Raw genomic sequence first — 14851 nt, 5'->3', positions numbered from 1 at the left:
ATTTGAAAAAGAAACTGAACACCCCGAAGTAATACTCATATTTAGAAACTGATCGCCCATGAATGGTTTCTGCTGTACTTTCCAAAATTCAAGATAGGGACTCCCACGTTTCCTTATTTCCTCATTGACTTTCAGCAGTCTTCACACCTTCCTGTAATTGTACCTTCTGGCCCCACATTCCCGATTGTCCTTAACTGAGGGCTCAGCAGGCATTTTCACACGCACGTTTTCACACTACAAATTCACACCGTACATTTGCCATTAAAAAAAAAAAAAATCAATATAGAATCATAGGCCATATAAATGAATTCAACTTGCAGAATGTTAGTGTTGACCTTGTGCTTTAGCGAACGAGAGATGGTATCACATGACGGGACTGCGTGTGTCTAAAGCATCATTTGCCTTCTGTGTTTGGACGTGTCTGTCACTGCACCCTTATGGCACACTGTTAACCCCTCGATGCCTTGTGTTGGTTAGCCTTAAGCTGTAATGCCATGGTAACTGGAAATGGGGGAGATGTGAGGGTGCTCTGTGGGGAAACGTAGCGGCCTCCACTCCTCAGTCAAACCTCTTGACGAACATCTCTTTACCTGTGAGGCCACAGGGACCGACGGAAGCCACCAACTTGTCGAGACTAAACTGTGGCAGCCCTGCGGGAGCCACAAATTAGGCTCCCTACTCACAGGTGACGAGGGACCAGTATGATGCAAGTGCAACAAGAAATGAACTAATTCAGATGATAAAGTGGAAGAATTTTATTTTGGTGGCGATGCCGGATTTTCTGTACCTTCGCTGTGCTGAGATGGGCAAAGTCTGAAGCAAAACATGACTACTTGACTTTTACAGTGTAATTGTTTATGTCACTGCTCATGGTCTGACTAAAATGTAGAACATAATCAATGAGGAGAGGGAGAACACCTGACCTGGTTTCAACTTTAGTCAACTGAGGTCAACCATTAACTACAGCAGGATGAGGTCAGCAAACTGACTTTCACAGCAGGATTTTGCCTTCACAAAATAAAATGCACATACTCTGTTGCACTCATAGTTGACTCATTCACTTTGTGGTTTATTTAAGATTTTGCTTCTATTTTTTTTTTTTTTTTTGTACATACAGGACTGTATTTGTTGTACCGAAAGACTGAGTGTGGTGTGTTTTTCAATGAACACGTGACAATGCTTACATCAGACTACCACTGAATCATTAATTCTCTTGATGATGCGGGGCGTTTTGTACAGCCTTACTCCTTGTTGGCAGCAATGTCAAGAGAGGAAATGTTGAAAATTTTCGGGTGTTTGCAAAGGACTGTAAATTAATTTCCACGGGGTGAAGTACAAAAAAAAAGGAGCTATTTGTAGAAACAAGAGTGGAACCTCAGCCTATATGAAACTGCTGCTGTTGCACGCGTGTATGCTTGTGTTGTTGTTGTTGTTGTTGTTGTTGATGTTTTTTGGCAGCAGTAGCAGCCAGTTGACAGCCGGACTTTGTATACAGCCAATAAAAGCGAGCAGCCCAACAGCAGGAAAACATCACACGTAGAGTAGAAGCCGCGGACAGACAGAGGGTGTGACTCCGCCTATATACCAAGGACCATCCTCCTCCTCCCTTTTGTCTTTTCTTCACTTTAACTTCTCCAAAAGCCGAGTGGACTCCGGCAGAATTGACCAAACTTAGTGGCAGCACTTGTTTGGATTTTTTTTTTTTTTTTTTTTTAGGAGTGGTTGATTGTTGTTGTTGTTTAGTTTGTTTTTTTTTTTGCGCATCCGTTCTGACAAGTCCACCAACCAGAAGAGAAGCCAGACCATTCCCTGTTTCCTCAGAAGCTGTGTGTTCATGGAGGCGTTGTGGATATCTTTAATTGTCACCGCTGCAGCGAGGTAAGAAAAGTCTTTCAGTGCTCAGTCATCATGTGTCGAAATGATCTGCGGCTTAGAAGACAGGAAAGAAAGGAGGAAGAAAGGGAAAGACGTGTTATCAAACCCTCCAGCGCGTCCTCCAGGAAGGCATGTGAAACTATTTAATCAGGGCAGATCGATCAACGCGTCCCTGCAAACAGTGCAGGGCCGCTGTTTGTTTAACCCACAGTGGCTCTTTATTCACTTCAGCTGCGCCGTGACGCCTTTGAGGATTGTGGGGAAATCACTTGTTTCATGTCCCGTCAGTCTAGCGCAGCCACATAAATGTCAAATGATCTGCGTCTGCATGTTACTCCTGGTAAAAAAAATAATTATATATATATATATATATATACATTTAAATCACCTGACTGTCAACAAAGGCTCACCTGACTGTCAACAAAGGCTAAGAAACTTTATGAAAACTTCAAGTTCCTTTTTTTTCTTATACTTGGACTTTTTAATCCTTTTTTTTTTGTGTGTGTGTGTAACTTTGAGACCAACTGATGCGGTTTTATTTTTAATTTTTATTTTCATTTAATCTAAACACCCACGCCGTTTAACATCTTTATTTAGGGGAACATTAACTCTGAAAGCCGGACTAAAGTGTTGTATAGTTTATTGCAGGGATATGCTCCAGCCTTTATTTTCCCACGTGGTTTGGAGGCTCGCTGTCAGTTTGGACGGTTTAGTTTCGGAAGTCTCAGTCTGTCTATCTCTCTCCCTCCATCACCATAACCCTACGCATCTGGGAGTGCGGGGGGACACACACACACAGAAACCCGCACGCACGCACGCGCGCCTCTGAGAGAGCGCGCGGCTCTCAGACCGTTGAAAACACCTTTTGCACGCAAACCACAAGTCTCGGCGCTTCTGGCGCATCAGCCGCCTCTGTGTGCTTCTCTGAAAGGTGTCAACAGGATGAAGCGATAAGATCACTGAGCGCTGTGGCCCAGTGTGCTGTCACGAGCCTGAATTTAGCCCCAACGAGGCCCATGCGCTGTTGACAACGAGAAAGTTTACCACAGACTGCAGATGTGTCACAGGCTGATATAATTTGTATCACAGCTTTGTGTACAGAGTCTGGAGGTGACGCCGGCAGATGTTATGTTTTCAGCTCTGAGCTTTTGGGAGGTTTTGCCCTCTGATCTGTTGGTCCGGAGGGTAAAATTGGAGAACGCCTTCAGTAAAAAAAAAAAAAAAAAACAAAACAAAACAAAAAAACTGTGCTGTAAATGCTGTGCCTTTTGCAGATGCAGAAGAATCCCTCTGATGATAAGGACATCTGTCTGTCTCTTTCTCCAGGTTGACTGTGTAGCACAAACTCCGCGGTGCCTTCAGGTTCAGCCTGTTGACAAAGGCGAAGATAAGAGACGAGCATGCGTTCATTTTATAGAGGTAAATGCCGGGGATAGCTGGGATTTACACTGATGGTGAAGGTACCACGAGTCTGAGATGATCTGATCAATCAATCTACTGATATATATATATTTTTTATCAGATCAGTTGCACAGTCACTGGCCCCAGATTGTCAGCTTCAGCTTTTTAGCTGCCTTTTCCCCTTTTTGTCGGGAAAAAATCAAGAGTGTTGCTGGTTCGGTTCCTGGGCCTGGGGCCTTTCTGTGTGGAGTTTGCAACTTCTCCCCGTACCTGCGTGGGTTTCCTCCGGGTTAGGGTTAGATCAGGGGTTGGCAACCCGCGGTTCCGGAACCACGTGTGGCTCTTCCATCCCTCTGCTGCGGCTCCCTGTGGCTTTGGAAAATAAATAATTCATATTTAATTAAAATTTTATTTTATAATGGTTTTTTTTTTTCAAAATTAATTCTAAATTTGAAGATTATGGCGGTCTTGTATTATTAAAATACAACGCGTTTAATTTTTTTGTCGCTCAAAATATGCGTCATAACCGCCGACCTGCGACACCCGCCGGCGCGCGATTTCAACTCCAGGTAGGCCTACCATGGATAAATCCAAGAAAAGAAGAGTTTCAGAAGAAAACTGAGCTTTTAATTATACGTGGGAAGATTCATTTGCTTTCACTGCTGATGAGAATTGTTTATCAGTTTGCTTAATGTGTGGTGAGAAATTGGCAAACAACAAAAAGTCAAATGTCGCGGTGATGGTGACGTCACACAGCCCTGATGTGCAGATGCTGAGGTTCAGGAGCAAAAATCACATTAACCAAGTGAAATAAATACTTTAATAGGCTATTATTTTGCAAATATATATTTTACATTGTTAAGTGAAATAGTCTTTTTTTCTATTCAGGTTGACAGATGACTGCTCGCTCCAGTACACTCTATGATGATAATAAAAGATTGAGGGCCCGCAGAAGCTGACGGCAGTTTTGGTTTGCTGCAGGTGAATAATTTTAAGTTTGGCTTTTTATTTCAGACATCCAAAGAGGACTCAAATCCATATTGAGTGTTGTATTTGCAAATAATTGATTTCATAAATGCAATAAAAGCAAGCATAACGGCAAAAAACAATATATGCAGTGATATCCTCATTTTAGATGTCAAAATAGTTTTGTGGCTCCCAGTGATCTCTTTTCTGGCTCTTGAGTGTTTAAGGTTGCTGACCCCTGGGTTAGATGGATGAATGGATAAGCATTTTAATTGAAGTTTGAAAATATGATTCAACGGCATGGACCTGTGTATCGTAAAGATTAACTTCACATAACTTTGATTTTGTTTTGTGACTCAGTGTAACTGGGGTCCACCTTGAATGGGGAATATTTCTGAGGGTCCCCTGTGACAGCTAAGTCGCCCCATAAATCAAGATTAGTTTGGCACACCCTTTGGGTAGTGTTGTGGGATTTTTTTTGGGGTCAGATGGTGTGCACATTGTGTTTTATATTAAGCACAATTAATGTGTCGTGTCAATGCACCGGTAGATTCAAAGAGGCTACAGCCCATATCAGTAGAATGAGCAGAGGTCTGTAGATGATTTGGAGAAGTGCAGTGAGGCTCACATAAAGACTGATAACAGGTACTCCAACTGCGTGGTGTGTGGCAACTCCGGAAGCCAGGTGGCCACTAGTAGCTACACACAACCTACACAATGTCTTTGATGTGTCGGAAAACATATCCAAAAACTTGCTCACGCACAGGTGCATGATGTCTGAAAATCCGCTCATCCCACACAGTGCTTTTGATGTTTAGGAAAAAACCAGGTCAAGCAACTCAAGCCACCATTAGATCAAAGAAAACTCCCAAACTCATGAAAAGATGGAAATTCTAAAAGAATGGGCTGTGGCCTCGGAGAAGACAGGAGGGGCCTCTGGGATATATAATCAGGTGTTTCAGGGCTGGTAGTCAGTGTGAACTCAGACCCCGGGGTCCGGTCCACTCAGCCGTTTGTTCACATACTTCCTCTATTTTGAATAAACTTCATCCACATCAGACTTCGAAGACTCTTGAGACCTATTTTCTTCAGAATATTTGCTCTTCCATGAGCAACAAAAGTTTGAATGCTTTACTTTCCTATTTGCATGTCTAATGCTGGCCTTCCGGTCTGTGGAAACTATGCAGTCCCTGTGCCCTCTGAAGCATCCTTAGCTAAGGACTCAAAGTCAGAATCTCTAGATGTGAAGTTGGACGTCACATATGGACGTCCTGCGTATTACCTGGAGGGCAGTAATTCTCTCTACGCAAACAACACAATTAATGCCTTGCACCTTATGTTAACCTGATCAGACACTGAGTCTGTCATTTTTTTTATTTTCCGCAAGTACTTTAATAGACCAAGATGGGAGAAGCAGCCACTGTTTCAAATGCACTTACCATAAATATGTCAAATATATAATGTCTTCCCACATGCTGTGTTGCTTTTGAAATAGCTGCAGTTGTAGAGCAAGCAGAACTTACTTCTCCTAGATACTTCCTTACCTTTTCTCAGAAATTTTAGCGTTTTTTTGTTTTTTTTTCTCAGGGTGGAGTAATTTATTACAGCACAAAAGCAATACATTGATTTATTGATTCATGTGTTGTGAGATAATTCATCCCAACGGTTTGGCAATATGTTATGGGAAATTGTAATTGACAAAATAACCAGTAAATTACTTGAAAATGAAAATAAAAGCTTCACCCCTTCATTGGAGAAGTGAGTGAAAAAGGAACTATGGTATGACAAAGGGCTTGCGGTGACAAAATGCAGAATAGAGAGTTTTCTGTCCTGCTGGGCTTCAGCACATGAATTCAAAATGTAAAGTGTCGTAAATGGGCTGAAAAGTTCATATTTATTAATGCAGAAGTTGAGCTCTTAAACAAGTCAGACCCTTATGGTACCCTGAAAATGCATCAAATTTGAATAATTTGTTGAGTCGCATCATAATTCTCACATTTGTTGCAATGGCCTTGAAGTGCAGGCTGTTTCCAATCACACGTAATGCTGGAAGCTGCACCACCATAGCTGGTTTGTTTATTGCAATGTGTAGCAATTATGACAGTAGCTGTCTTTAGGACACTTCTACTCATTATTTCTCTCTTTTCTAAATTTTCTTCCTAAAGCATTCCTTCCTTGTCTTGTGTTGCATTTTTATTCCAGGAGTGTGTACTGGCTGGGTCTGTGTGATACACATATGATCAACCCCAAGATCTGTCAAGGTTAAAGGATCTTTCCTTAAGCTAGCTGCTATCTATTGATGACTGAAGTGTTGAAAGTATTTTTCTGTTACGTACTGTAAACATAAGACAAATACTCATTGTTATTATTCATCCTTGAAGTTTATCATATATTCTATTATAGGGCCTCCAAGAATGTAAGGTCACATTCCTATGTATTTGTACAGGCTCTTTGAGACCTTCACTAATGTGAGCCACATGTGAAATGGGAATGATATGGTCTTTGCATAAAGAACATGGATTTTTGGCAGTGGTGAGGCCTTTTTTTTTTATTGGAAAATAGCCAGGCATTAGTTCTTTGTTGTCTACTCTATGATCTTCGATACTAATCACTTTCTGCGTCACAAGAGTATCCCCAACAGCATCCTGCCACCTCAGCCTGGCATCAGAGTGTGTTTAAGGGAATTAAAGAGGTGGATATCTATGTATCTTGCACATTTCTTATTATTATGGCTTTGGCTAATTGTTGTATTTTTGTTTTTAGATCTGGAGCCACTTTGGTGCTGTGCCATAGCAAGGTTACTACATGATGAACAGCCAGTCAATGCAGATTCTCAGTGATCCAGTGTTTCGAAGCAGGATGCCATTATTTGATGGGACCATAGCAGCCACGGGATTGTCAAAAACACAAACTATGTCTGGTTTCCTAGATAAGCACTCACTGCAGTACAGTGGGTCCTACATGGCTTATGACCCCAGAACAAAGGACAGATCAGGGTTCATCTCACCATGGATTACCCCAGAGATGACTCTGCTTGATAGCAGGGGTCCTATGGGTCACCTTTCTGGCACGGAGGGAAAAAAACGCATACTTTACAGGCAACACAGCAGTTCTTCAGAAGAAGGCCATCCTCATTCTTCGTCCCTGTGTCACCCTGCAGTAAAACAGGGCTTTACCATATACACTAAAAGTCCTGGGAGTAGCAGTCCTACAGCTGCTACATCAGTGGCTGGTAGAAAACAAAAAACTGGAGGTGAGAATCCCTCTCCTACATCTGAAAACTCTGTTTACCTTGCGGTTCCTAAGCCGGTTTACAGGCACAATCCCTGCTGCAATGAACTGGGCTGTGTGAGAGGAAAACGATACAGCGTGGAGCCTGGTTCTCAGAGAGGACCACAGAGTGTATATGAGCACAACTGGATGCAAACTGATGCTAACTACGCTGAAAGACCGCCGATTCAGGCGAAGGTACAGGATAAACTGCTGCAGCAGAGAGGTTTACAGTTTGAGCCACATGCAGAACCAGTGAAGCGGATGGCTTTGGACACGTACAGCCCGAGTGCAGCGAGGACTTTACCTGCTATGATTGATCCAAACTACAGTGGCTACCCTTGCACCCCAAAACTGATCGGCTCATTAAGTGAGCAGAGCCACAGGTTACAGACTCCCCCCAGAGGCTACTCCAGCCTAAACCCCTCCCATCCTACATATGAGCATATGACCTCAGAGGTTTATCAGGAATGCTCTCCCATGTCCATATATGGCCAACTAACACAGCATCCAGTGTTTTATTACCCCCAGGCAAATGAGGAGGTACAAAACAGCACGCGGTGTAAAAGTATTGGCAGTAAGCAGAGAGATGATGTCCCTGTAATTCGTAAACGCACAACCTCTAACCCCCGGGAACATTACTTAGTGCCTCAGTCTCTTCATGGTGAAATTCCTTTGACCTTGCCTAACACTGAAATGTTTCCCAACCATTCCTTTATTCAGGGGTTTGACTATCCATGTTATGCAGTCCCTGGATATCATTTAAATGCAAGACAAGCTGGAGCACCCCTTAAAAGGCAAAACACGCCACCTAGTTTTCTCAGAAGCAGCACAAATGCTTCCCCATCCAGCCAAAAAGTTGATCATTCCTGGGCTTCTGCAGCTAATCTGCATAAGGACAAGGCCAACATGAGCCTGAATATTGACCAGTCACAACCTTCCTCGCCAGTCCTATGTGTGGACCAAACCAGTCCTGCCAGATATATGAGCCAAGCTGGCATCTCACCAACCAGCATTCAAATGAACAGATTTTTCCCCCCACTGTCCAGCCTACATATAGACCGGCACATCCTTCCTCCGGCTGGCTTGAGCATGAACAGACTTGTGGACCGTTCCCCCTGTGATGCCCAGGTTACATGCCCAAAACAGCCAAAACCCCTTCCTGTTACACCAGCAGCGTGGCTTCCCGGGTCACCCAGTCACAGTTCAGACGGCATCCACACAGCTGCAAGTAACAGTGCAAATGTCAGAAAAATTATCCATTCCCCCTCTGTTGTAACAGGAAATAAATACAATAGCCCCGTATCCAGTTCAGGATCCACCAGTCTTAAAGGGTGCCTGAAGAGAAGTCTCTCTCACTCATCTCCTCCCAACAAAATAAAAGAAGAAGGGAGGAATTTTTGTGAAGGGGAACTCGTTAAGAAACGACAAAAGGTGAAAATGGAGAATGTCAAAGTAGGAAACAAAACAGACTCCCCTCCTATGCCAGTTATTGATAATGTCTTTAGTCTGGCACCATACCAAGCATACCTGCAGGCCTCTGGAGTGTTATTTCCAGGCAGAGTACCTCATAAAACCGTCCAGTCTTTGGAGCAATGTGCAGACAAAACCAAGCTGGACATAAAGCAGAAAATGCCAGATCAAGAGAAGCAGCAGTCTGTTGTCCGTTCAGTTCCCAAAGAAATCTGTCCAGACGCTCCATCAGAGAAGTCCATTGTAGAAATATCTGAGCCCAAAAATATTAAAGTGGAAAACATAGATGCAGAAGATTCCGATATAATTGTTGTGTCTCCTGTCAGCCAGACGGACTACAGCGAAGTCACAATCAAACAAGAGCCTTTAGAGACTGCTTCATCTGACAGTGAGCCCATGTTGGTCATAAAGAAATGTGAACCAAATGAACTTGAACGAAAACTCTCATTAACAGAAGAAAATGGCACTTCAGGGGAGTCCAAACCTGCCGAATCGACTGCACAGATGAACTCATCTTCTCAGGATGATGCACACACACTTCACGAACAGGTGCAGACTACTCTCCAATCCAAACCCATTATCACAACTCAGACATCTGAGAGAAAGATACATTTCAAGAAAATTCCTCCTCAATGTCTAAAACTCTCCACCTACAAAATCATTCTCCCCGAAATGAAGCATTCCATCCCCAGTCAAGCCCCAGAGAAGCCACCTGCGCAGCCCGTAACTGAATTCATACCGAAACGAAACCTCCAAGTTCCAGTCCGAAAGCATTTCCTTGAGTTGCACCATTTCCTCTGCAAGCTAGTATCCAAAGCTGTGTTTGCCACTTCAGAGCAGGACCTCAGAACCTGGTTGTCCGAATTGGAACTTAATAAACCTGCATCACCATCAACCAAAGTCCTGAAAGTGTCGTGTTTGTTGGGTGTAAAAGCCCGAGAAGTGTGGCTCAATGAGGAGATCAAGTCAGCACTCCATAAGGTCCTTGAGAGGTTGAGGGAGTACACCATCCAGAAGCGCTCGCCTTTCCCACATGTCATGCGAACAGGGGCGGTGTTCCTCCCCATGCTGGTGATGAAGGAGATCCTGTTTCCGATGGTGCAGGGCAGCTTCATTGACCAGGTCCTGCAGGAGCACAAAGTGGAGCTGCGCCCCACCACGCTCTCGGAAGAAAAGATCCTCATCCAGCTTCATAAGCAAGCCTGCTCGTCCCGCCTCAGGAGATTGATGTCGCTCAAACACCTTCCTGACATCTACGCTGATGTGGTCAACCTTTTGCACTACGCCTGTGTCTGCAAACATCTGGGTGAGTGTGCATTTACTTCTGACGTGCTGAGGCCATGTGACCAGTATGTGCAGTGCACTGAACATTTGCCTAGTAAAGGAATGAAAGAAACAGACTTTGCAGTATTGAAATGTTGAAATGCAAACATGTTACTTTAATCCTTAAAATGTATTTTCATCTATTTTTCCAAATGAAAGTTGCTCCAGTTGGTATTATGACATTTTGTCTCTCTCAGTACTGTCGAGATACAAAAATGAGAGGTGTTACGATCGAATGGGGGTATGTTGGACACCAGTACTGATGACTAACACTGAAGCGCACAAATGTTCGTGAAGAAGACAGGAAATAGATGGCTAGTAGACAGTTATTTAAGGGGCATGTATATACAAACCGAAAGCTTTTCAAGCTTTTACTTCTTGGGCTTGTTGTGTTTTCCAGCGCAGCATCATCCATATTCTCAGCACAGTGAAAATAATCAGTCAGTGATGAAATTTAAACTCTTCACCTCGGTCATGAGTTAAAAGAGGCTCTTCTTTTATGTAACAATGACTTGGAAGTTGCCCAGATTGTTGCTTGTGATCGATCACAGGACACACTGAAATTCATGATAGTACTTCTCACATGAATACTTGTTTCTCTACAAATGATTGAAAGGTGTGCAATTTGACTGCCAAAACATTTGTTCTTTCTTTCAAATCCCCCTTGCTAAGATGTGTGATTTACTGATTCTTTTGGATTTGAATGCAAGGCATCATATTTTGACTGTTAGCTATCTAACTTTATGATCAAACAGTCTTTTATTGGTCGTATTTCTGCATTAATGGCCCTTTTTTGTAAAGATTAAGTCTAAGTAAATAATACATATTCAATATAAAATCCATTTATTTTTTACAGAATCAACTTCACCTGATGTCCAAAAGAGAGTCCAGGTATTTTTTTTTTTTTTTTTTTTTTTTTGTGTATTATTGTCCCTCAATTTCACTTACCTTTTGCCTTTTTTCCTTAGTAGACAGAAGAAATAGTTTCTGCTAGCTTTTAATAACAGAGCACAATCAGTTGTATGATTTTGGGTGGGTGGAGGAAAGGTTGCTAAGCTGACAAACTGAAACTGACCTTCTGTTTTGTTTTGTTTTTTTTGCGGGGGGGGGGTTGAGCATTAGTTGAGCTCTTCAAGAGTGATGGATGGAGGATGGAGGAAGGAAGTGGCAACTTGCAGTTGATGGTGGAAGTGGTGGTGTTGGGGGGGGGGTGAGACTTTGAACTCTGGGGATCGGACAGCAGTTTATGTTTTGAAGAGATGGTGAACATCAGTGTGGGCTTTGTAGTCAGAGAGTGGGCGCATGAATTGTTCACATGCGTGTTACAGTTAAGGCAAACTCAGTAATGTGTTAATTTGTCCTTTAAGATATGAACATGTATAGTTTCATTTAAAAAATAAAAGAATCATCAAAAGTCAGTTAGTTGTAGTTTATCTATGTTGTGTTGTTGCACGTTTGCGGCACTAATTCATATTTTCACTGGAGGATTTTGTATGGTGGGGACTGAATTACATGGCTCACTTTTACACACAAGCACAAGCCGTACTTGTTAGAAGTAATTCATGGTTGGCTTTGTTGTCTTTGCTAATTTTATTGACATTCCAATTCATATAGAACTTGTCAGACTTGTCTTTAAGTGTCTTTGTTTCCTTTTTGACAGCTGTTATTTTGCTTGTCACAAGCATTTGCTGAATAAATTGGATTTTATTCTAAATTTCTACAAAATGTATTGATTCTATTCACAGTTGACATAGTTTGGGAGGGCTTGACTTTGGTATCTGAACATTTGCCTTGTCCTACTCTTTCCCTCAATCCCTGATCAACACCATCACTTGTAGCAGCTGGCTTTTCCCCAGCCCTTCATGTCTACACCCACAGCTTTTATTCTGTCTCAGAAAGGTAGTTTTTATTTTGTGCGTGGTTTTTTTGATGGTGTTGGATCATGCTGTCTGATAACCATATCTGCTGATATCATTAGAATTAGCTTCTCTTTGTTGTGTGCTGGCTATGTACTTTGGGAGGATTGATTTGCCAGCCTGCGTGGAGGTGTTGAACCTTGTAGGTGCTATCTGGTTTTTTCATCTCTCGGGGAAACATGCTTTGTTTTGGGGTTTTTGATTTTTTTTTTTTTTTTTTTAATTCAAAATCCTGAACATCCCTCTTATCTGATTTACTGTTTTCTTGATGACAAACTAAACTCTTATTAACTCCTTAACTATTACATTCCTCTTTTTGTCAGAAACCATTTAAAAAAAAAATCTGGCATACTTTTGTGTTTATTTTGACCTGTTGTTATTTTATTATATTCCGTGTGTTGCAGGATTAGATATGGACGATCCTGCTTACAGAGAAAAAGATGACAGTAGTGAGGAGACTTCTGTGTTTTCAGACATCCCTGCCTCGCTGGTCTCCCCACCAGAGCCACACCCGCTGGAACATCAGGAGGCCCAGGAACCAAAATCACATTCGAACATAAATAGAACCAAAAGAAGGGTAAAGAGAAGCTCAAGGCGCATGTTTTTAGACAACAGTTTGTCAGATGAGGAAGAGAGTGATGACACAGTAAATGGAGATGTGTTGAATGAAGTTTTCAAGAAAAACTGGAGTGCCAAACACTCTGAGGAGAGCGGCAACAGGGCAAGTGACGGTGTGATGATGGAGCAGGATTTTTCCCTCATCCTACAAAGCCCTTCTTCTGACAATTCATGGACATGTCCTTTGACGTTTGATGAGCTCTCTCCAACTCACAGTGACACAGAAACACAGGAGCCTTCCAGTCTGCAACCCGGTAGTCAGTCCCCCACGCCAGAAAAATCCAAATCTAAAATAGATGGTTCCAAGAACTGTTCAGGCATGATTCTCAAACTGAGGAGGATGTTTAGTGAAGGCCTCAAAAGAAAAAAGGCTCACTACAAAGCAGTGTCAGACTCAGGGATGTTTACCGATGCTTCCCGATCACAGATGGAGGATGTGGAAGGAGATGTTAGCGACGAGAAGGACCTTCACCGGAGGACGCCCAAAGTAACACAGAGGCAGAGGACAGGCGGCTTCTCTCACGCCTTAAGACCCCTCAGAAGCTCCTCCAAGAGAAAGCACAGACCACTCTTAAAGATCAAGTACTGTCCCTACCTGTCCACCTGCCACAGCGCTGAACACAGGAGGCGTTGGGTGCTGCGTTCAGCTGTCCAGAGAGCTCAGAGGGCCATGAGACTGTGCTACCCAGACCTGGTGGGAAAGAGGATCCACCATCTGTATGAAGAGGATGACAAATCGGAAGTGTGGTATCGAGGAGAGGTTCTGCGTATCCACGAGGCCCACACCAATCCTCTCAAAACCATATTTGAGGTCAGATATGACAGCGAGCCAGAGTGGAAGTACTACCTAGAGCTGCTGATTGACTATAAAAAAGGTTGGCTCAAAATTGAAGACTGAAATTGCTACGCCAATTTTGTTTTAGGTCACTTATTTTTTTATTTTTTTTTTTCTCTCTCTCGCCAAAAACAGGCTGACAAGTCCTGAATATAAATCCGTCCTCTGGGGCACAAATTTTCTACTCATGTTAAGGTCAGCTAAAAATTTCTGCCACTTTATTGCCACGGGACCAGTCTGTGGGTACGGACAGTTTGCAGCATCTTTTCTCGTCTTTAAGCGCTTGTCTTTGACAGATCTGGCAACAGCTTTTTTGTTTATTCACAATTAAGATTGTGATTATGTGTGGCCTTGTTGTGTTTAATTTAAATAATAATAAAGAAAAACACACATACCAAACAACTTAAAATCCCCCAAGTGCTTTTTTAGAAACAAATGCTATATTATACATTTTTTGAAGAAGCCATTATCCACTCTTCTAGTTAAAAGGTAGTTAGTACATTTTTACATTTTAAGAAATAATAAAAAAACCAGCAAATGACATGAAGTTTTACTGTAAGGCAGTGCTATCCATGTATATTGGTGAACATTGAAGGTCTCAGGCATGTCTACAATTGTCACACATTTTTATTTTTATAGTTTTTTTTTTTTTTTTACAATCAGGATTGTGGTTGTATTTTTTGTGTGTGAGTAGCTGAAGCTAGACAGGCATTTATGAAATGTGTCTTTACGTACCGTCAACAATAGATGTATGCTTTTCTAAGATTTCTGCAGACTGAATTGTCAAAATATGACTTCTTTGTCTCAAATAAAGGTTTGTATTTTTTTTTTCATTGTTGTAACTGTGTTTCTCCCGAAGACTTTTCAAATATTTAAGAAAAACATAACTTTTGAAATTATTTACTATATATATATATATATATAATATTCCCAATGATGCACCAACATGGTGCAGTATTTTATCTAACGTCTCACCACAGACTATGAACACGTAATACAACTGCATATAAAATATGAAACTTTACAATAGAATGGCAGTCTTTGTCCCCATCCAGTGGCTAAAATGTTTGTTGCAAATTTCCTTTTATTTAGTTGCATGATCCACTGTGGCACACGGTTTAAACTATCACTGCTCACTTTTTTTTTTCTCTTTAGTTGAAACATCTGCTGCCAC

General features: G+C 42.1%; 1 protein-coding gene across 7 annotated transcripts; it reads left to right on the top strand.

Annotated features, from left to right (window-relative positions):
* Window positions 1-1745: 1745 nt before the first annotated feature.
* On the top strand, window positions 1746-14510 carry c16h15orf39 (chromosome 16 C15orf39 homolog). 7 transcript variants are annotated; one of them, XM_029522083.1, is made up of 5 exons: window positions 1748-1878; window positions 3202-3294; window positions 4165-4257; window positions 7006-10291; window positions 12629-14510. In XM_029522083.1, the coding sequence occupies exons 4-5, from the start codon at window positions 7048-7050 to the stop codon at window positions 13738-13740; spliced, it is 4356 nt and encodes a 1451-aa protein (XP_029377943.1). In that variant the 5' UTR covers window positions 1748-1878; window positions 3202-3294; window positions 4165-4257; window positions 7006-7047; the 3' UTR covers window positions 13741-14510. The 7 variants fall into 7 exon arrangements, with proteins under 7 accessions (XP_029377945.1, XP_029377943.1, XP_029377947.1 ...); XM_029522085.1 differs by lacking the exon at window positions 3202-3294 and having other exon boundaries at window positions 1746-1878; XM_029522087.1 differs by lacking the exon at window positions 4165-4257.
* Window positions 14511-14851: the final 341 nt, after the last annotated feature.

Source organism: Echeneis naucrates, chromosome 16 (genome assembly GCF_900963305.1).
Source record: "Echeneis naucrates chromosome 16, fEcheNa1.1, whole genome shotgun sequence".
Taxonomy (NCBI): Eukaryota; Metazoa; Chordata; class Actinopteri; order Carangiformes; family Echeneidae; genus Echeneis; species Echeneis naucrates.
The sequence above is the reverse complement of the archived record's forward strand: the minus strand, read 5'-3'. Positions and strand labels throughout refer to the sequence as shown.

Excerpts from the sequence above, each read along its gene's own strand:
- c16h15orf39 (XM_029522085.1), top strand. The coding sequence starts at position 7,048 with ATGATGAACAGCCAGTCAATGCAGATTCTCAGTGATCCAGTGTTTCGA. Across the intron at positions 10,292-12,628 it reads CTGTGTCTGCAAACATCTGG|GATTAGATATGGACGATCCT; the intron begins GTGAGTGTGCAT and ends CGTGTGTTGCAG.